This window comes from Mustelus asterias, chromosome 20 (assembly GCF_964213995.1).
Source record: "Mustelus asterias chromosome 20, sMusAst1.hap1.1, whole genome shotgun sequence".
NCBI classification, from domain to species: domain Eukaryota; kingdom Metazoa; phylum Chordata; class Chondrichthyes; order Carcharhiniformes; family Triakidae; genus Mustelus; species Mustelus asterias.
The window spans coordinates 38783562-38805633 of record NC_135820.1 but is presented as its reverse complement, the minus strand read 5'-3'; the positions used below and the strand labels follow the sequence as shown (position 1 = coordinate 38805633).

General features: G+C 42.9%; 1 protein-coding gene and 1 pseudogene across 1 annotated transcript in view; one reads left to right on the top strand and one right to left on the bottom strand.

Annotated features, from left to right (window-relative positions):
• LOC144508290 (docking protein 5-like) overlaps positions 1-22072 on the top strand; it is a 416872-nt gene that overhangs the window by 213490 nt on the left and 181310 nt on the right. The window contains exon 2 of the mRNA XM_078236106.1: positions 18565-18672. Within this exon, the coding sequence (XP_078092232.1) occupies positions 18565-18672 (108 nt within the window). The remainder of the gene's footprint in view (positions 1-18564; positions 18673-22072) is intronic.
• LOC144508766 (U2 spliceosomal RNA) lies at positions 1786-1991 on the bottom strand (annotated as a pseudogene).

Here is a 22072-nt window from a genome sequence, read left to right as displayed (position 1 = left end):
TCAATATAAAGATTGGTATCCTAGTACATGCTAACATGTACGCCCATCCCTAATAGTCCAAGTTGGTCCACCATATTGTGTGCATGCTGCAGCAGGTCCATGCTGTGATACATCTGCTGAGATTGGGACATGAGCTTGGACATTGAAGTATTGTACAACTGGTGGAGATTTCAATGATTGTTTGAGTCTGTTGAATGACACAGTGTGATGTTCTTGCCCACACCATTTGATGTCCTAACGTAGGACTTGACGGATTAGTCCAGAGACTTCACTATAGGAATGAAGTTTGAGAAGTAGTTTGACAGACTTAAGAAATGCTTTAAAGTGCGCTTATTGACAGGAATGTCTTTGTGGCGTATTGCCACAGTCTTTTCTGGGTCAGGTTTTATGTCACCATCTGTCAGCTTGTGGCCCACATACTGCACCTGATTCACCCTGAATTGGCACTTTGCAGGGTTGAGCTTCAAATTGAGACCCCTGACTTTGTTTAGGGCGCAATGAAGACCCTCATTATATTCAGCTACAATACGGCCCCAGATCAGGATGTCATCAACTATGATTTCACATGGCTAATCTGCAACGAGCTGTTCCATACAATGCTGAAAGAGCTCACAGCCGGTATAGATACCATATGGCATTCAAAGAAAACAGTATCTGCCGATGGGGGACATGAATGTGGTCAATCTTGAGGATGCCAAATCCAGTGGGATTTACTGAGATCTGCATTTCGCAGTTTACACCCTAAATATTCTAGCTCACGGCATTTCTGAGATGACCTATTCTATTGTCTACATGGAATTATATGGCCTGAGTAGAGCTTTGTTTAAATGTATAGGGTTGATGCATATCCTAACTGGACCATATCTTTTCACCACGGCTACTATTGTTGAAACGCATTCTGTAGCCTCTTCTACTGGGGCAATTATGCTCATTTCTGTCATTCGATGCAGCTCGTCAGTGGGAAAACCAGAACGTTTCCTGCTGCCCCTGGCAGCGTCTCACAGATGGGATTCTCCCAACTGATAGATGCAAAATCATGCATCTTGCGTATCATGCCAGCCAACCCAGCTATTCGGAGGTTGGGTCTACACGGTCAAAGGCAAATACCCCTCCCAAAAAAAGAAATGGTGACCCCACCACTGACCAGGGGAGCACCACCAACTCCCCAGCAAAGAAGGGCATCCTCTCCCCACCACTCAAATAATGGGACAACCTCATGGCTACATGATGTGGGGGTGGGGTATAGGGGGGGTGGCGAGGATGACCGTGTTGGGGAATGACCCCGTCTAGAGCACCAGCATCACAAGGGTGGCAGCAGTCTGGGCTGGCTGGCTAACAGACAACAGCAAGTATATTATATTGGCATGATGGCACTGGTGGGGCAATGAATGCTCTCACTCTTAGAGAAATGTGCTCCGATGCACCATCGCCCCTCTCCCAGGGCAGCACATTGAAACAACAGCAATGCGTTGGGGGATTTTGAGGACTGCCATTCACAATTGTTTTGGTAGCAATCTGCATATGCATGGCAACAGCCTGAATTTGCATGATTTCAGTCTGAACTTGCACTGCAGCATTCATGCATTGGGTGGCTTTTGCTGCAATGGGAGCTGAGGCCATCAGGCAGTGGCTGTTCCACAAATTTAAAAAAAAAAAAAAACTTTTCCAATTCAATCAAATCAAATCCAATTCAGAGTCTCAACAAGTTGAGACATTTCAGATCCAGGCTGACAAGACAGGGCGAGCGACCAAAACACCCTGTCCTGGGCCTGATCTACATGAGTCAAGCTGATTGGAGAAGGGGGAGGTTCCTCCTCCAAGACTTGAGCTCATTTGCATCTTAGCCAAAAGGCCGAGATGCCGCTTTAAAAAATTGCTTCATATGAAACATATGAAGCTTCAGTGTAACCTAATGACCTCAACCAAGTGCGGCCGACCATGGGCTGCCGACCATACTACACTTGATCTTAGCCAAAAGGCCGAGAAGCTGTTCCACAAATGTGATAATCGAATGGGCCACCAGTTTCACACTGGAAAGGATGGACTCCAGGCTCTGCATAAGAGGTCAGTATCCGGCATCTCCACATTAAGAGGTCAGTGCCATAGTCCTCCACAGTCTTGACAGTGACTGTAGGCTTTCAGCATCTATTTTCTTTATATGCCAACCTACTACTTACCTCACCCTAACACCTCCAGCCCCCTCCCTAAAATCTAAGTTTTTCTTTAAGATAATTTATTCGTGTCACAAGTAGGCTTACATTAGTATTGCAATTAAGTTACTGTGCAAATCCCTCTGTCACCAAATTCCTGTTCAGGTACACTGAGGGAGAATTTAGCATGGCCAATGTATCTAACCAGCACGTCTTTCCGATTGAAAGAGGAAACCAGAGCACCCAACGGAAACCCACGCAGACACAGGGAGAACATGCAAACTCCACACAGTCACCCAAGCTGGGAATCGAACCAAGATCCCAGGCTCTGTGAGGCAGCAGTGCTAACCACTGTGCCACCAAATCTGCCTCTGGGTGTTCTGCAGCAGAACTATCATGATTGAGTTTGCCCTCTGGTGAGCTGAGCTACCCTGACTGGAGGCTACTCCTGCCCAGTGTTCTCCATATGCAGATCCTGCATTTATGACGCCCCCTAATATGTGTGAAGTACCAGTATCTGGAGTGAATGTGGGAGTGAGTGCAGGGGTGATGAGGTTTCTTTGCCATCGCCTTTTTTTTCCCCTTTCACTACCTGGCCTAGTTGCAGTTCCTTAGTGTCTGAAAGCAGAAAGACACAATGGTAGAAGGAGGTGAGGAAAATGGGATGGGGGAGCAGGGGTGAGGTAAAAGGGGCATGCTTAGACTAAATGCAGCTGGAGATTGTGGAATGAAGAATAAGTGGGATAAGGGAAGGAGGATCAGATATATGCCTACCATCATTTATGGTGCTTTCAGCCGAACAGCCAGTCTCAGTCATGGCATCCATTGGAAAGAATGGGCAGAGATTAATCATTGTTGAGATCCCTGTAAACTTTGTGGCAATATTGTCCAAAGTGCTGCTGATGAAAAAGGAAAATGACAGTTAAGAAGCACATTAAGTTGCTGCTGTAAAGTATTGGAAAAGAGATACTAAAATGGATAAATCTCCATCTGCCCTTTAGTTGGCTGGAATTTTCAAAGACTTGGGGGAAAAAAAATAAGAAGTAAAGAATTTGAAATGTATTCAACAGGTTTTGGAGCAGATGACAAAGCAAGTGAAAGTATCTATTTTTTTACTTGTCATTGAGAGAAAGCATTCAATCATTCCAATAACTTGAATTTGTCGGAGCAGAGAATCTGGTGCAAGAAGTAGCAATGAAAATAATTTGGAGATATAGGAATTCAATTCAAAATGTAATTTTATAAAGGTACAATTTTGGCCCATATGGAGTAAATCGAAGGAACTTGAATAATATGTAATTGAATTAAGAATTCATTGTAAAACTTGACATTTAATTTTGATTTTGTTAATTAAGGATAGAATCATTTAGAAGATCGATAATTTTCTGAGAAGGAGCAAGATCCAATTTTAGAGGAAACAATGTGGAGGAGTAAAGCAACAGAGTGTATAAAAGTGAGCTAAGAACTGTGCAGAGAGATGATACATGGATGTTTGAGGAAAGGGATTAAGAAGCAATTAGGAGAAATCTAAAATGGTAAATGTGGAAGATAAATGAAGTGAAGGAATGAGAACCTTGTGTAGATAAGGTAGAATGCAGCATAGACCCAAAAGCTGCTCAGCCTTGTTGGAAATGGGTATGAAAGTGTTATAAATGATTGCAATACAAAATGATGGAACAGGCAAAATTAATTTGTTAGTGCAGGAAAATCATTTGTGCAATTTTATATTGATAGGTCGGGTAGAATCATAGAATTCCTACTGTGCAGGAGGAGGCCATTCACCCATTGAGTCTGCACCAACCACAATCCAACCCAGGCCTTATTTCCATAACCCCACATATTTATCCTGCTAATCCCCCTGACGCTAGGGCCAATTTAGCAAGGCCAATCAACCTAACCCGCACATCTTTGAACTGTGGGAGGAAACTGAAGCACCCGGAGGAAACCCACGCAGATATGGGAGAACGTACAAACTCTACACAGGCAGTGACCCGAGGTCAGAATTGAACCCGGGTCCCTGGTGCTGTGAGGCAGCAGTGCTAACCACTGTGCCACTGAAGTCAAATTTACAAAAGAGATTTTGTTCTGAGATTCATAATGAATAAAATAGTCATACCATTTAAATGTGATACATGAACAGAAGTGAATTTAATTTTCCGGCAAGATTTTCAATTTTTTAAAAAGTCTTTCATGGGATGTGGGCATCACCAGCAGACCAGCCTTTTTATTAGCCATGCCTGATTGCCATTGAGAAGGTGGTGGAGAGCCACCTACTTGAACCACTACAGTCCATAAGGTGCAGGTACACTCACAGTGCTGGTAGGAGTGGGGTTGTTCCAGGATTTTGACCCAGCAACATTGAAGAAATGGCGATATGTTTTGAATTCAGGATGGTGTGGGACTTGGAGGGGAACTTCTAGATGGTGCTTTTCTCATGCACCTGCTGCCCTTATCCTCATGGCTTTGGAAGGCAATGTTGAAGGAGCTATGGAGAGTTGCTGTGGTGCATCTTGTAGATGGTACCATACTGCTCCCACTGTACATCAGTGGTAGAGGTATGTTGGAGGTGGTGGATGGGATGTCAGTCAAGCAAGCTGCTTTGTCCTGAATGTGTCGAGCTTCTTGCATGTTGCTGGAATTGCGCTCATCCAGTCAAGTGGGGAGTATTTAATCACTCTCCTGATTTGTACCTTGTAGATGATGGACAGGGAAGGCAGGAGGTAAGTTACTCACCACTTAATTCTCAGCCTCTGGCCTGTTTCTGTCTCCACTGTATTTTTATGGCTAGCCCAGTTCAGTTCCTGGTCAATGCTATCCCTCAGGATATTGATTTGGAGGCTTCAGCGGTGGTAATGCTTTTGAATGTCAAGAGAGGTGGTTGGATTCTTTCTTATTAGAGATGGTCATTGCGTGGCACTTGTGTGATGTGAATGTTATTTGCTACTTATCAGACCAAGCCTGGGTATTGTCCAGGCCTTTCTGCTTTTGGACATGGACTATTTCAGTAGCTGAGGAGTCACAAATGATGCTGAACATTGAGCAATCATCAGAGATCATGCCCACACCTGACCTTGTGATGGAGGAAAGATCATTGATAAAGGAGTTTGGGCCTACCTTGTATAACATCTATGGTAATGCATGGGACTGAGATGATTGACCCCTCCCTCACCCACAACTATCTTCCTTTGTGCTAGATATGATGCCAATAAGTGAAGCATTTTCCCCTGATTTCCATTGATTCCAGTTTGCTAGGGCTCCTTAATGCCACAGTCAATCAAATGCAATCTTGAGGTCAGCAGTGCAGTTACACTAACCTCCTCTCTTGAGTTCAGCTCTTTTGTCCATGTTTGAACGAAGGCTTTAATGAGGTCAGGAGATGAGTGGTCCTTGGTGATTTTCAAGCCATTGTTGAAGACCAAGGCTATTGGATATTCAGCAGCAGACGTAACCAACAAAAAGATCGGCTGCCTGCACCACTTTGATCAATGCAAGTATATGTTGATAGTTATAGTGTGTTAAAGGACAAATAGTCACTGTTCGGGCTGAGTGTTTTTAATTTACTTTTAGAAAGAAAGATCCCTGTGGGTACAAATTAAAAGTGACGTGGGGAACAGCACACAGGCAAAAATAAAACTATCTGACCAAAGGGTGGTTAGCAAGGGAAACAACAAATCTGTAATGAAAGATTGGTTACTCCATGAATCCATATTTTGAATAATGCGCAAAAGTTGAAAAGGAAGACTGTAGAATGGAGGAGACATGTTACAGGTTCGATTCCAGCCTTGGGTCACTGTCGGTGTTGAGTTTGCACATTTATTCTGTGTCTGTGTGGGTTTCCTCCGGGTGCTCTGGTTTCATCCCACAGTCCAAAGATGTGTAGGTTAGGTGTATTGGCCATGCTAAATTGTTCCTTTGTGTCCAAAGATGTGTAGGTTAGGTAGATTAGCCAAGGTAAATGTGTGGGGTTATGCAGATAAAGTGCGGCGGGGGGGGGGGGGGGGGGTTGGGGGCAGGGGGTGGGGGTGGGGGTGGGGGGGGGTAGTGAACCTGGATAAGGCACTATTTCAGAGAGTCGATGGGCCAAATGGTCTCCTGCACTGTTGGGATTCTATAAACAAGCGTGATAAACCAATGAAATAGGTGAACTGATTGGTAATTATTGACAAACGAATCACGTTTACAAAGTGATTATGAACTTGAAATTTACTTGGACTTGGAGATCTGCGAAGGGGGTTAGCAGAGCAAATATGTGGGGTTACGGGAATAGGGCCTGGATGGGGTTGTGGTCGATGCAGACTCGACGGACCAACTGACATCCTTCTGCATTGTAGGGAAGCTATGATCTAAGCAGGATTATTAAAAGGGAATATTAATTTTCTGAAAGCTATTTTAGCAAGTTAGAAACATCCTCAGATATCAGATCTAATGCAGCAAGTTACACATTTAACAATGGTAAGTGCCAATTTCGAAGAGCCTGGCTGTGGCACAGATTCTACTCTAGAAATAAATCACTGAAACATCCACATCATTTTTCAACATACCAGAAACATCAACAATTTGATAGGCTGCCTAACAGTGCGGGGGGTTTAACCAGTAGGGAATTGTGGAAATTTCTTGAGATGTTAAACTAAGATCTAATAAGGACAGATATGTGGTGTCATTGAGTTGAAATATGTTGATGACATCATGACTATTGAAGCTATTAAACATGAAAGCCTGACCTATTGAATGGATGCCATTTTTACAGTGTAAGAAAAGCCTGCAGGGATTTCTAGGGATGATCAATCAGCTGAATAAATCTATAGCAAGTCTTTCCAAAAAACACATAGTGTTTTAAAAATACTATTACAAAGGACTAGTATGGGTACCTGAAATCACCAAATGGGAAGTAGCATTGTAGCTCGGAAAGACCAATAAAGATGCATCATGGCTCAGATTAGGGATCTGTCCAACAGCAGAAGTACAATGATTGGTAATACTCCGCCATTTATGCATTATATACATTGACCAAACTTGTATAATATGTTTTTTTATTCATTCATGGGAGCGGCACTGTGGCACAGTGGTTAGCACTGCTGCCTCACAGCACCTGGGACCCGGGTTCGATTCCCGGCTCGGATTACTGTCTATGTGGAGTTTGCATATTGTCCCCTTGTCTGCATGGATTTCCTTCGGGTGCTCCAGTTTCTGCCCACAGTCCAAAGATGTGTGGGTTAGGTGGATTGGCCATGCTAAATTGCCCCTTAGTATCAGGGGGACTAGTTAGGATAAATGCATGGGGTTATGGAGATAGGGCCTGGGTGGGATTGTGGTCAGTATAGAGTAGATGGGCCAATTGGCAGCCTCCTGCACTGTAGGATTCTATGATTCTATTCTACATAGGCATTGCTGGCTGGCCAGCATTTATTGCCCATCCCTATTTGCCCTTGAGAAGGTGGTGGTGAGCCACTGCCTTGAATCACTGCAGTCCACGTGCAATGGGTTGACCCACAATGTCATTAAGGAGGGAATTCCAAGATTTTGACCCAGTGACTGTGAAGGAATGCTGATATATTTCCAGGTCAGGATGGTGATTGGCTTGGAGGGGAACTTGCAGGTGGTGGTGTTCCCATGTATCTGCTGTCCTTGTTCTTCTAGATGGAAGTGGCTGTGTGTTTGGAAGGTGCTGTCTAAGGATCTTTGGTGAATTGCTGCAGTGCAGCTTGGAGATAGTACACACTGCTGCTACTGAGCGTCGGCAGTGGAGAGAATGGATATTTGTGGATGTGGTGCCAATCAAGCGGGCTGCTTTGTCATGGATGGTGTCGAGCTTCTTGAGTGTTGTAGGAGCTGCACCCATCCAGTCAAGTGTGGAGTATTCCATCATACTCCTGACTTGTGCATTGTAGATGGTGAACAGGCTTTAGGGAGTCAGGAGGTAAATTACTCGCCACATTATTCCTAGTCTCTGACCTGCTCTTGTGTTTATATGGCGAGTCCAGTTGAGTTTCTGGTCAATGGTAACCCCAAGAGGATTCAGTGATGGTAACACCATTGAATGTCAAGTGGTGGTGGTTAGAGTGTCTCTTATTGGTGATGGTCATTGCCTGGCATTTGTGTGGCACGAATATTACTTGCCACTTGTCAGCCCAAGCCCAGATATTGTCCAGATTTTGTTGCATTTGAACATGGACTGTTTCATTATCTGAGGAATCATGAATAGCGCTGAATATTATGCAATCATCGGTAAACATCTCACCTCTGAAGGAGAAGTGATTGATGAAACAGCTGAAGATGGTTGGGTCTAGGACACTACCTTGAGGGATTCCTGCAGAGATGTCCTGGAGCTGAGATGATTGACCCTCCATAACCACAGACATCTTCCTATGTACCAGATATGACTAACCAGCGGACAGTTTGCCCCCTGATAGCCATTGATTCCAGTTTCGCTAGGGCTCTTGATGCCACATTCAGTCAAATGCGACCTTGATGTCAAGGGCTGTAACTCTCATCTCACCACTGGAATTCAGCTCTTTTGTACTTGCTTGTGATATATTCCAAGAGTAAGTCTGGAGCATTGGTGCCTACATGGACACAATTCCTTAATTATTCTATCAGTGAAATGTTAGCATGATTATTTGTCAGGGATCTGACCTGAAAGCATCCTATACTCCTGACAGGTTTATGTGCAGTGCTAATGCACTATTAATAGCACTGAACCAGAAAGCAAAACCAATGAAATAGTACATAACCAAGATTGTATATAAGGTAACCTAGCCTGGATCACCGTGGCCACACCAATACCTGGCAACAAGTTCAATTTAATCAGAAATGAAACAGAAATAGATGACACCTATGGATCCCTAGTGACACAATAATACCAGGAATGAGCAGAAGTAAAATGGGATTGTTCACCTGTTCGAAAGGAGTCTTCAAAAAGAGAATAGTGCTCAAAGTGGTAAGCACTGTGGCACTTAACAAAGAAAAGGTTCAGGAGGAGCTGATATCTTTGTCTTTCCCTTTGATATTTGTCTTGTGGATTGTGTGAAAAAATGTATTGTCGTAAGTCAATCTTGGATTTCCACACACACAACTCTAATGTGTATTCACGATTTCTATCTCAGCATTGAACAGAAGTCCACATTGCTGAGAGAGCCTTGTAAATTAATATAAACATTCCATACGTTCTTATAGTCTTTTGATAAAAAAGAGTAAATATTTTATTGTAGGTACAAACTACAAGTCAAATTTACCAAAAATTGTGTTCAATAGTAATATGAAATCACTATTTGTTCTATTATCATTTGTTGCAGAATTTTCAATCTTTAATGCAAAAATAATAAGACCGAATACTTGGGTAATGTTAACCCTGGACTCTAACACAGCTTAAAATGCAATGCTTGGACAAGCAAAACAGAGTTTCAAGCCCCATGTTGATGCACTCAAAACGGCTAATGAAGTGATAGAGTTGCATAGAAAATACAACATGAAAATAGACCTTTCAGTTCAACAAGTCTGTATTAGTCTTTAGGTTGACAACCTAGTTCCTCTCTATGAACTACAAAACTCCCCCTGGAGCAAATAGATTTAAAAAAGCGTCTTGAAACCTGGCAACAATTTAATACTTCACTTGAAGCATGAAGACTTCATATCACTTTTAGCAACTGATTGTTAGGTAATTTTTAAGATAAGACTTTAAACCAAGTGGAGGTAGATAATTCCATGACTACTGTGAAGAAGGGCAGTGGATTTTTCTCGTGGCTAATGTTTATTCTTCAATTGATTTTACTAAAATCAGGTTATTTGGTCATTATCACATTGCTGCTTGTGTGACATTGCTATGTGTATTCACTGCTGTCTTTCCTACATTATAACAGTGACTGCACTTTAGTGGTTGTAAAGCACTCTGCGACACTCTGATGTTGTGAAAGGTGCAATATAAATGGAAGTCTCTTTATTTTCTCCATCTCCTCTCTTTCTCTCTCCTCTCTTTTTCTCCCTTTCTCTTTATTTCTCTCTTATTAACCACACAAGTCAGTGTCCTATTCCCACGTTCAACCTCTTTACAAATAATTTTATCATTCTGTTCTGTAACCTTCCATCCAACATATTCTGAAACCTTGGCCTGAATTTTCCACCCCATCCCGCTGCCATATTTCCGACTCCTGCTGAAGGTGACCATCTGCAGTGGATTCCCTCGTGGCATGGTCGGCGAGCAATGCAAATGGCCATTGAATTCAGTGGGACCAGAAGATTCCACTGCTGGCCAATGGTGAACTGCCTCCGCTATGGGAAACCACACCAAGTGGGGTGGGAGGAAGGGGTTGGGGAGGCGAGGGTGGGGGTGGGGGTGGGGGGGGGGGGTGGTTGGCGAGCGGTATCCCAGCTCTTAGCATGGTTTCTACTTCTGTCACTAACTTTGACAGTGCATTTCACAATCTCAGAACATTCTTTTATTGTTTGTTTTAATATACACAAAATAATTTATTCTCTTCTCTGTCCCTGAATCTCTTACAGATAAACATGTTTATTCTACTCTGTCTCATCGTTTATAATTTGGATCAGATCTATCAAGTCAATCCCTAATCTCCTGTGTTCTTAAAAAAAATTGTTAACTTTTAAAGTTAACATTCTTTCCATGTAGTTGAGCCCGGATTGTGCATGGTACTGTCTGGTCTTATTAAGGTTTTATACAGAGTCATTACTGCACCTTAACGTTTTGCCACATAACCCAATTTGCTGTTGGCTTATTTTTGGCTTTATCCACTTGAGGTGTTGCACTTAATATTATGTGAACCCGAACAACTGAAGCTTTGACCCGTTTAAATCATAATTATCACATTTATTGTCAAGATGCAGGAACTCAAGTATGTAAAGGGATGAAGGGATAAGGTGGAAGATTGAAGCTGAGGTAGAAGATTAGATATGATTGTATTGACTGGCTAAGTAGACTTGAGGGACCATATGGCCTAAATTGTGTTTTTCTTCTCTTTGATGGAAACATAGGGCAGCACGGTGGCACAGTGGTTAGCACTGCTGTCTCACAGCGGCTGGGACCCAGGTTCAATTCCTGGTTTGGGTCTCATGTGGAGTCCGCGCGTTCTCCCTGTGCCTGTGTGGGTTTCCCCCAGGTGCTCCGGTTTCCTCCCACTGTCTGAAAGACGTGCTGGTTAGGTGCATTGCCATGCTGAATTCTCCCTCAGTGTACCTGAACAGGTGCCGGAGTGTGGTGACTCGGGGATTTTCACATTAACATAATTGAAGTGTTAATGGAAACCTACTTGTGACACTAATGAATAAACTTTAAAAAACATACCAATTGTGCACCTGGATTGGTGAAACAATAATTTAAGTTCTTTATTTGAAGATGAGACTATATACAGTGACCTACAGAGATATTTAAGAATAAGGGACAAGTGCAGGAAAATGGGATTAGCACGCCATTAGTGGTAGTTATTGTTAGTGTAGACTCGATGTGTTCAAGGGCCTTTTCTGTGCTATATGACTTTATGACTCTAAGTATAGCACATCAGATCTGTATCCTGCTGCTTGCAGACTGACTACAAGTCGTGGGACTAATACATCAAAGCCTGTCACAAGGTAGTAATGATTGACAGCAGTTTATGATACCGTTCCTTAAAGGTGTATGCATATCATGTCACAGCAGCCTATTCCTGATGTTTTTCTTGTTCCTGCATGATATTGTGTTATAGTCTTATGTCCTCCATGGTGGACAATTAGTTTGGTGAGCTCCCTCTGCTTAGATACCAGACTCCAGTCCAATTTTTAGCAATTGTTTTTGTGACAAGGCAAGTAGTCTATTGCAAATAGTTTGTGTTCGCTTTGCAATGGAATAGAAATAATACCTTTGGAATATACTTTTCATGGATCCATGGATCTTCTTCAGCATATTTGTAGCGCGAGACAAGTAACTGAGAGATTTTGCAGGGCAGCAAGGTGACACAGTGATTAGCACAGCTGCCTCACAGCGCCAGGGACATGGGTTCAATTCCTGGCTTTGTCACTGGAGTCTGCATGTTCTCTCCATGTCTGCGTGGGTTTCCCCCAGGTGCTCCGGTTTCCTCCCACAGTCCGATAAGTGTATTGGCCATGCTAAATACTCCCTCTGTGTACCCGAACAGGTGCTGGAGTGTGGCAACTAGGGGATTTTCACAGTAACTTCATTGTAGTGTTAATGTAAGTTTACTTGTGACACTAAAACATGCAGTAATCCAACTTAAAGTGGTCGACCACATCACAAACAAGGAGTAGAAATATTTAATTTGAATGAATACAGAACCCCTAACCACTTGATTAGCTTGGAGAACTACTTTTTTAAATGGGACTAAGGTTCCAAATAAATTAGAACATGGATTATTTGATAGTTAATTGCTTGTACTGCTGAAAGTACAGTCAAAACTATATCAGCTAACGTCACAAATAGTTCCAGTAACAGGGTGAAGGTTTCTTTTGACAGCTTTGATCAATATACAATTTTTCCAAGGGTTGCACAAATCATAACACTGTTAGAAAATGAAAGTGATAAATTGCATGAAAACTATTTTCTTCAGACATCAGATACCTAATGAAGTCTTTAGCAACAATGGTCTGTCATCCGCAAGTATTGAGTTCATACAATTTGCCATAAGATAGGAATGCACCCCCACAGCATCAACTCTGAATTACTCACAGTGAAATGGACTTGAAGGGAGGTCAAAGCAGCCCATAAAGGTTCTGACTAAGTCATGCAGCAGTGAGAATAATGTGTATGATCGTCTGCTGGTTTACTGCAGAATTATTAGAGCCTGTTGCCATCAGTGCAAATGCTAATGGAATTAATTTCTGAACAGTGAAAACTGAAGAAATGGTAATGCATTTAGGATAATTTTTTGCAAACACGGGGATCTTATTAAGAATCCTGGCACCACCCGATGATTTGATAAAGTTGAAAATTTACCCCACAGTCTTCCAGCATTGATATTGCTTTTAGAAAGTGCAGTTCGAGCAGTACATCGATATAGAAAAGGGCTATCGAGAAGCAAGTACATCCAAGGTCACACTTGGTGCAAACAGGCCAAGGTGCACTACGTCGAGCTAATCAATAGAACATTGGAAAAACAATGGACTCTTGAATCATCAAGCAAAGGATCTGAACCAAGTACATCATTTTTTATCATCTGACAGATCAGTAACCAATAGGGAAGGGAAATCAAACCAAATCCATCACTTAAGTGAAATTCCCAGGGAGGGAAGATCTGTGAGATTAAATTCTTTGAAATATTTATCGAGACACATTAATTATCCTGATATGTAGCTACTATTTTTCAGAATATAAAGGGAATCTATATTACAAGAAAGCTACATTATGTTATGTGTTGCTAATTAGCAATATCAACTCATAATTATTTAGAAAGTTAACCCAAAAAGGAATATTTTCTCAATTATGTAAATGAAAAATATTAAGTTAATTAATTAAAAATATTTTTTTGATGTATCAGTATGAATTCTCTTAGGTTAGTAAATATTCGCATTTTAATATAAACAGAAACAAACAGCATTCAAAGGAACCAAAATGATCTCGCCCCCTGTGCTTTGCAGGCATACAGACTGGCGTACCAGAGTAGACAAACAAAACATTGGAGCTGCCATCTTTCATATTGGATCACTGAAGTTTATATAAACACAAAATAAATTTGAATGTCGGTGGCCTTTTGGACTCAGCTTAGATTATCCATGCAATTCCAGAAGTTCTGAAATCATACACTGCCCCTTCTCTACAGCTGCCATTGCAGCCCAGGCTTGGTCCTTAAGTAATTCCAGACATTTTGCTTCCACTGCTCTGTCTGGAAGTAGATTCCACTGAGACAGAGAGCAAGTTTTTATTTATTTATTAGTGCCACAAGTAGGCCTACATTAATACTGCAATGAAGTTACTGTGAAAACCCCCTAGTCGCCACACTCGGCACCTGTTTGGATACACTGAGAGGGAATTTAGTATGGCCAATGCACCTAACCGGCGTGTCTTTCGAACTGTGGGAGGAAACCGGAGAACCCAGAGGGAACCCATGCAGACACGGGGAGAACGTGCAGACTCCGCACAGACAGTGACCCAAGCCGCTAACTCTGGTCTCTGTCGCTGTGAGGCAACATTGCTAACCACTGGGCAGTAATATCATGAACATGGGAGAGACATAAACCGATACTTCGAGTCTCCTTCCCTTCTGTCTCTAATCAGCATAGATTGTTTTTGAAAATAAGAATGTGTGTCCACAAAGTGTGTGATCAATTTAAAAGTCACCAGCAGCAAAATTCCATGGCTGTAAATAAGGAAGATTATTTATTTACACATGAAAGGTCTCATCACATATCACACACCCAATAAAGATACAATTAAAGAAGATAGTGCACTTCTACAAACATTAAAATCGAACAGAATAGTTAGCAGTTAACGTGTCTTCGAGAGATCAGTGAGAGAGGGAAATTTCCCACTCTGGAATTGTGGTTCAGTTAAATTCAGATGCTTGGGGTCAGATCCAGATTAACTGCAGCGTTTGCTCAAAGGAAGAGTAGGGATGCAATCTGACCAAAGTAATTTTAAGTTCAGAACAGGCACGAAAACAGGAGAGTTTCAGATCTGTTTTGTCGGTGAGGCTACCAGTCAAATCTTACGCACTCTGTGCAATAAAAAAACCCTCAATCTGATCTCCGCCTGTAGGGGGAGTGAGCAGGAACTAAATCACCCAAACTCCGGCTGACAGGTTTTGTGCATGTGCAGGTCTCTGTGCTGAGAACATCAGAGACCTGTCATTGCCTCTGCTACTATAGCCGGCTGGCCTACATGGCCCAGCATATCCACGCTGCCACCCCCCTCCCTCCCCCCCCCGACTACCACGCAGCTCAGCGGCCATTTATGACGCTCCGACCCGGAATTATCACCACCCTCCCACCGATTGCTGTGCAGAGTGCACAGTGGTCCTTCCTCCCTCCCCCCACCAATCACTGTGCAGAATGTGCAGCCGTCCCCCATGCCCCCTTGGCACTGGCTGGTACCTGGTGGGCACTGCCCGAGTGCAAGGATGGCGATGCCAGGCTGGCACTGACCAAGGGGAAACCCCCTTCTTTTGACCTCTCAGGGGTTCCTCAATGGCCTCTGATTCTACCGGTGAGGCCATCACATCAAGTCCCCGTTGTTAGGAAAACCATACATGATTCTCGCCGAAGAAAACCTTCCCCGGGGAGGCCACACGGGCAAGTGAGCCCAGACGATTCCATCCCAGGCTTGCTAATTCCATTTAAATTAGCATTAAAATAAATTTAAATAATATATTCAGCCTCATGCCATATATGCGGTGCTAGTAAGATCGCGAGAGGCGGGAAATCTGGCGTGAATCAGATTTCTCGGCTCACGTGATCCTACTGGCTCACCCCGCCCATCGGTCGGCAGGGTGCAGGAGCAAGGTCGCACCTTGTATGGCAGATCATGTAGAGGCACTGGTGGCTCTTGTAACTGGAGGTCCAATTTATCTACAGGTGAGCTGAGAGCTTTTCGTAAACAGGGTGGAGCAGGCTTTTTAAAATACTTCTAAGTCTTGCAGTTCTTGGCAGACAAGGTGGCACAGCCTTTCTCTCTAGTCGTGGTATTGTACTAGGGGAGGCAGTGGCATAGAGATATTGTCACAAGAATAATAATCCAGAGATCCAGGACAAGATCTGGGAACCCAGGTTCAAATCCCACCATGGCAGATAGTAAAATTGGAATCCAGTTAAAAGTTTAGTGATGACCATGAAACCATTGTCGGTTGTTGTAAAAACCCATTTCGTTCACTAATGTCCTTCCTTCAGGGAAGTAAATCTGTCATCCTTACATTTGAATTCAGGCCCACAGAAATGTGGTTGACTCTCAAATGCATCTGAAGTGGAGGGCAGTCAGGGATGGGCAATAAATGCTGGCCAACCAGCAACACCCACATCTTGTACATTTAAAAAAATGTTGATATTAGTTTGCAGACCGCCCAGGTTCCATCTTGGTTTTAGACAAAAGATTTTCAGTATTGGAGAAAAGTTTCAATCACAAGATCAACAGCCATTGGTACTCAATAGAAGGTGGTCTAATTCAGTCAAGGTCAAAGACCATTGATATTCAACAATGGTCTTTCACACTTTGCATGGGGATAATTGGCCTAGAAACTAGAAGTAGGAGTAGGCCATTTGGCCCTTCGAGTCTGCTCCACCATTCATCTTGATCATGGCTGATCAGCAAATTCAATATCCTGATCCTCCCTTCCTCCCATATCCCTTGGTTCCTTTAGCTCCAAGAGCTATCTCTAATTTCTTCTTGAAATCAGAAAACGTTTTGGCCTCAACTACATTTTGTGGTCATGAATTCTACACATTTACCACCCTCTGGGTAAGAAATTTCTCCTCACCTCAGTTCTTAAAGGTTTACCCCTTATCCTCAAACTATGACCCTTAATTCTGGATTCACCCACCATTAGGAATATTCTTACTGAATCTCCCCTATCTAACACTATTAGAATTTTATAAGTTTTGATGACAAAGCTGAAGTCTCGGAGAATGTCTCTGTGTTTTGGAGTAAGCTTCAACAATTGCAGTTGTGAAATTCCATGGAGGAGTGCTGTTTAAGCAAGCCCATTCAAAGGGGCAGACAGTCTCAGACAGTAGTCTGTTGAAGTTTTGAAAGGTTGCATGATCCTCTGGGCAGCCATCTTAACAGTTCATTGGAGCCCATTTTAATAGAAACGCACTTTAAAAAAAACCATAACGGGCACGATTTTCCAGGTCCACTGCGCTGCTTGAGTAGGGAAATGTCAGCGGGAGGCCAAAAACAAAATTGGTGACCAGCATCCGGCCAGTTGCAATCTTCCCAGGCCATTTTTTTTCAACGTAATCAGCCTCGCGCCGGGAACAGCATAAGGCTGATTACAATATGCAAATTGTGCTTTGCATCTATTTAGCAAGCCTAGGTCACAATCGTCCAGGCTGGCAAATGCTTCTGACCCTGCCGGTGGAACTCCACACGAGGGCCAGGCGTGATAGCCCTGCTGGTGGGATCAGAGGCCATTGAGGCCCCCAGAGAGGTTGAGCAAAGGATGGTTGCCCCTTGAGCAGTGCCAACCTGGCACCCTGGCAGTGCCCACTAGGCACTCTGGCAGTGCAAGTTTGGCAGACTGACAGTGCCCATCAGGCATCGCATAGTGCCAAGCGAGCTAGGCCTCATAGAGGTGAGGCCAGATAGTGGCGGAGCCAGACCAAGGGGTTGGGGAAGGATGAGAGGAAGGAAGGGGGAAACTCTGCAACGGCTGGGGGACTGCTGGTGGGGCTGATGCTCGGAGGCCAGGGTCAGCCATTAGGGGGCTGGCAATCGGCGGGGGTATGGGGCACGGTCGGGGGTGGTGATGTCCGGGGGTGGGCGGGGGAAGGAGGGACTGGTGATGTCTGGGGAGGGGGCACTGTCGGGGCTGGCAATCAGGAGGCAAGCAACTGGGGGGAGGCGCACGTCAACCAATCTCTCAGTATACCCCCTCAGCACTCTGATGCCGGCCTCTCAGCACCCCCCCCCCCCCCCCTCCGCCCCCACACCATATAAAAAAAATTAAGTAAATCGCGTCCAACATTTCCTGTCTGTACTGGCATGACAGTAGGTGAGGGATTGTTTGGATATTATAGAGGCGAGAGAAAATTTGAATCCACTTTGTAATAAATTGTTAGATTCTCTTGGTCCATGGTTTGGATTGCTCCATATCAGTAATTTCTGTTTTAATCCTCTACAGCGTCATTCTTTGAAATTATTGCAAGGATAGAAGCTAATAATTACACAAGAATTGTCATTATTTTCTGAAAATGAGGGAAAACCACCCATCCCCGGTTAATAGATTGTGCAACTTGATAAATAATTGAGAGACTCCAAATTCTGCTTTTTCCATGTATTCTTTAGCGCAGATTGAAATAAACTGCAATACAAATAGTAGCAGAATGACTACGTGCCCTATTCAGGAAGACAAAGAGGTGACACTGAACTTTCAAATGAAAGAACCTACACGGTGCTTTATCACATCCTTAGGATGTTCCGATGCACTTTACAACCGATGAATTATTCTCTGAAATGCAGTCTTTGTTGTTAGTTGGCAAATTAGGTAGTGAATTTTCACTCAGCAAGATTCAACAAACAGATAAATGACTGATTCATTGATGTACATTAGCCAGGATATTGGCAGAACTTCCTGCTCTTATTTTAATAGTGTAATGCTGTCACCTGAGAAACAGCAACTCCAACAATAGGTAGTGCTGTGAATGCAACTCAGTATTGTATTTGCTTTAGCCATGTCTTTTCATTCCTCATAAGTGCAGTATAACCACAAGCCACAAGAGAAAACATTGAATCAATTGATTTTCCTTGTGCTTTTGTAATTTGTAGATTTACCAGAGATGCTGGCTTGTGCTAAAGAAAGCATCCAGCAAAGGCCCAAAGCGACTGGAGAAGTTTTCAGATGAGCGAGCTGCATACTTTCGATGCTATCACAAGGTAAGCTTGTTGCTGCCAAAAAGAAGCAAACTATCAAAAATAGCAGGTTATTTTAGTTAACCATTTTGCCTTCGTGATACATTCTTTGAATACCATTGTTTTGTGATATGGTGGTAAAAGAGGATCATAACATGAGCTTAAACTAAACATATACGGCTATCCCTTGGTTAGCTCACCTAATGTGTTCCAGAAAAAAAAACTGAGAGGTGAATAAAACTGTGCCGAACAAAAGACAGTTTCCTCAAGAAATTGCATTACATTCCTGCCCATGTCTGAGTGCTGTCTCCCTGACTCAGCAAGGTTCCATGGTCATTGCAACCATGCTAGACACATCCTAAAGCACAGCACAAAGGAAGCTGACAAAAATCTTTCTTACCCAATTCAGGAGTGTGCCTTCACTCCCGAACCAGGCTAATATGTGGTTGCTACAGGATTACAGTGGAGGCTGGTGTTGAACACTCGCCTGGGCAGGAGGAACTGCACTGGGCCAAGAGGAGGCTTTGTCACAGGGTACAGCTTGGAGGTGGTGACCTGGCTGAGTGAATGAGAGATTAGCAGTAGGTCAGAGCTCACTAAAGGGCTGCCGGATGCGATGTTGGGGACTGTGCCCAAGACGTTAGAGGTGGAATCAATGTCTGGATCCTGCTCGGCAACACATGGTGGAGCAATGAGTCAGCTCCCAAACCTCAAGCCACTTGTCGTTGTCATGCATCTCTTATAAGGACCATAAACCTGGGCATTATCATCCATGAACAAGGGAATGGTGATGACCATCTGCTTCCTGGCTGTGCGCCCAGTTCATCTGGATAGGGATGAAGAGTTCAGCGGTGCCTCTGAAGTTGGACGTATTGAAAACACCTTATTCTCAGTGTCACAAGGTGTGAGACTGTGGTAACTAAGTGATGAGTCAAACATATTAAAGCCAGAATGGGAATTGATGGGACAAAGAGTACAGTAGTTGGAATCAAAGCAAACTGCATTGATGTGAGTGAGAGACAGGAAGTAAAGGAAAGGGTAAATTTGAGGATTACTCAGTGACATGAAACAACTTGAAATAAACACCCGCTGTATTAATTTCCTGTGACCAAATTCATAAAACACATTTGATTCACCATCATGTCTCTTACAAATTGTACCAAATCAACTGACAAAAATCAAAATCCACCTAAGCTAAACATCTTGGGAAACTAAGTGATAATTTAGCATGGCCAATCCATTTAACCTGCACATCCTTAGACTGAGAGAGGCAACTGGAGCACGCAGAGAAAACCCACACAGTCGTGGGGAGAACGTGCAAACTCCACACGGACAGTCATCTGAGGTTGGATTTGAACCTGGATCCCTGGTGCCGTGAGGCAGCAGTGCTAACCACTGTACCACCACGCCTCCACCATGCTATGATGATCAGGAGTTATAACTTATTATTCTACTTCAGCTCCCCCACACCCGCCTGCTCCAAATCTCCCACTGAACCTCCTCCCCCCTTGATGGGACAAAGAGTACAGTAGTTGGAATCAAAGCAAACTGCATTGATGTGAGTGAGAGACAGGAAGTAAAGTTTGCTTCCATTGAAATCCCAGTTAAGATCATTATAGTTGTAGTTAGATGGCACCGATCAGGCTGGAACCTAGAACATCCTGCTAAATGACTCTATGTCACTCAACAATGCATTTGCTTACTATAAACAAGGGGAGAGCACCTAATTTCAACTGTACAACAAAATTTTACTCTTCCCTCTCATTAAGGGATTCAATAATGCTTCTATGCCAAACCATCTGATGGTAACATTAATGCTTATGTTTGAACAACTTTTTACAAAGATGGAAAAAAAACCAAGTTGGTAAAACTAATTATGATTGCATGTTGTCATCTGAGTCATTTAAAGAAGCATCAATCAAGTCTCTTTGGAATTTGTCATCCACATGTAATGGTGATATCCATGGCCTGATGCCAGACCATCTCTGTGGAGAGTCTAATTCCCTAAGTTTGGATGGACTGCTGAACATAAATGGATAAAACAGTGGTAGCTTTATTGAGATACAGGAAGCAGTTTATCACATTGTACAGCTTGGCCACAGGCCACATTGACAGCAATCTCAGTATTAAACACAATTAGGCATGCTTTCAACAGTTTCTACTTAGCGTGCAGCTGGCGAAGGCAACTTGAATCCGATAAAACTCCTGTTTCATGTACAATATCATCTTCAGTTACTAATAGGCAGCCTGCTTTCACAGAGCTACACTTCACTGAACCTAGTAATAGTACACATACATCTTATTGCTTGATAAGTGCGAGAAAGACTTTCCAATTCCAGTTGCATTATCAAAGGTGGACCGAGGTGATATTTCTCAAAATCCAGAATAAAGCCTCTCTAAAGCTAGCTTCCCTTCCTCAGCCTCTTGTTTCCGTGTACATTATCTTGCTGAAAACGGGTAGTATGTCAGATTTGTAACACTACCATTTCTATGTTCTCTTGATTACACAGTTGACCGCAGAATTGATGCTTTTTGCACCTTACTAATAGGCTTGTTTGTACTTTTCTTCATCAATGCATTGCTATTGAAAGACACTGATTTCCAGTATTGTTGCTAAGCTGCCACAAATGAACAGGAAGCAAAACGCTTTCTCTGTAGCGTCTTATCAGAACATGGATGCAGAAACATCACATAATTTAGTTCTCAAAATATTTAAAAGAAAAGCAATCATAATTTTATCTTAACTACAAAATATAGCAGCCGAATGGTTTTGTTGCGGTTGAGATTTTTAATCTGTGGTTCCTGGTCTGATTGATTCCTTCAATGGCATGTCAGCTGCAAAAGGCATGTTCAGCTATTTTTTGTGTTTTATCTCCAAATTATAACTCTGCGATAACTGTCCATGATATATGCATTCAAAGAATGAGATTCATTGTTTGAATGCTATGGACATAGAGTTTACAATTCTCCATAAATTATTAAACCTCCTTACAACAAACTGATCATTCAATAAGTACATTTGGGTAATGGGCAAGTGGTTGATAAGCATCTGAATAATATGAAAATTTGGGTGTGCAATTTACAATTCCAGCAAAGGGTCACATCTAAAATGTTACCTTCTAATTGGTTCTTCTTCTTTTCCAATCTTTATTGTTTTGGTTTTAATTTTCAGCATTCATGTTTTTATACATTATAGAAACACCTCTTTCAAAATCTCTTATAGTAGCAAACAAGCTTGTTAAGATGAACCTCGGAAAGGAAGAGCTACATTGTGAACCATGCTAGGTGAGGTGAGAGTGACTGCCCTTGACATAAAGGCCGTATTTAACCAAGTGTGGCATCAAGGAGCTCACTAAAATTGTCTCAATGGAAATCGGGGGAAATATTTTCGCTGGCTGGGGTCATGCCCAACTCAAAGGAAAAT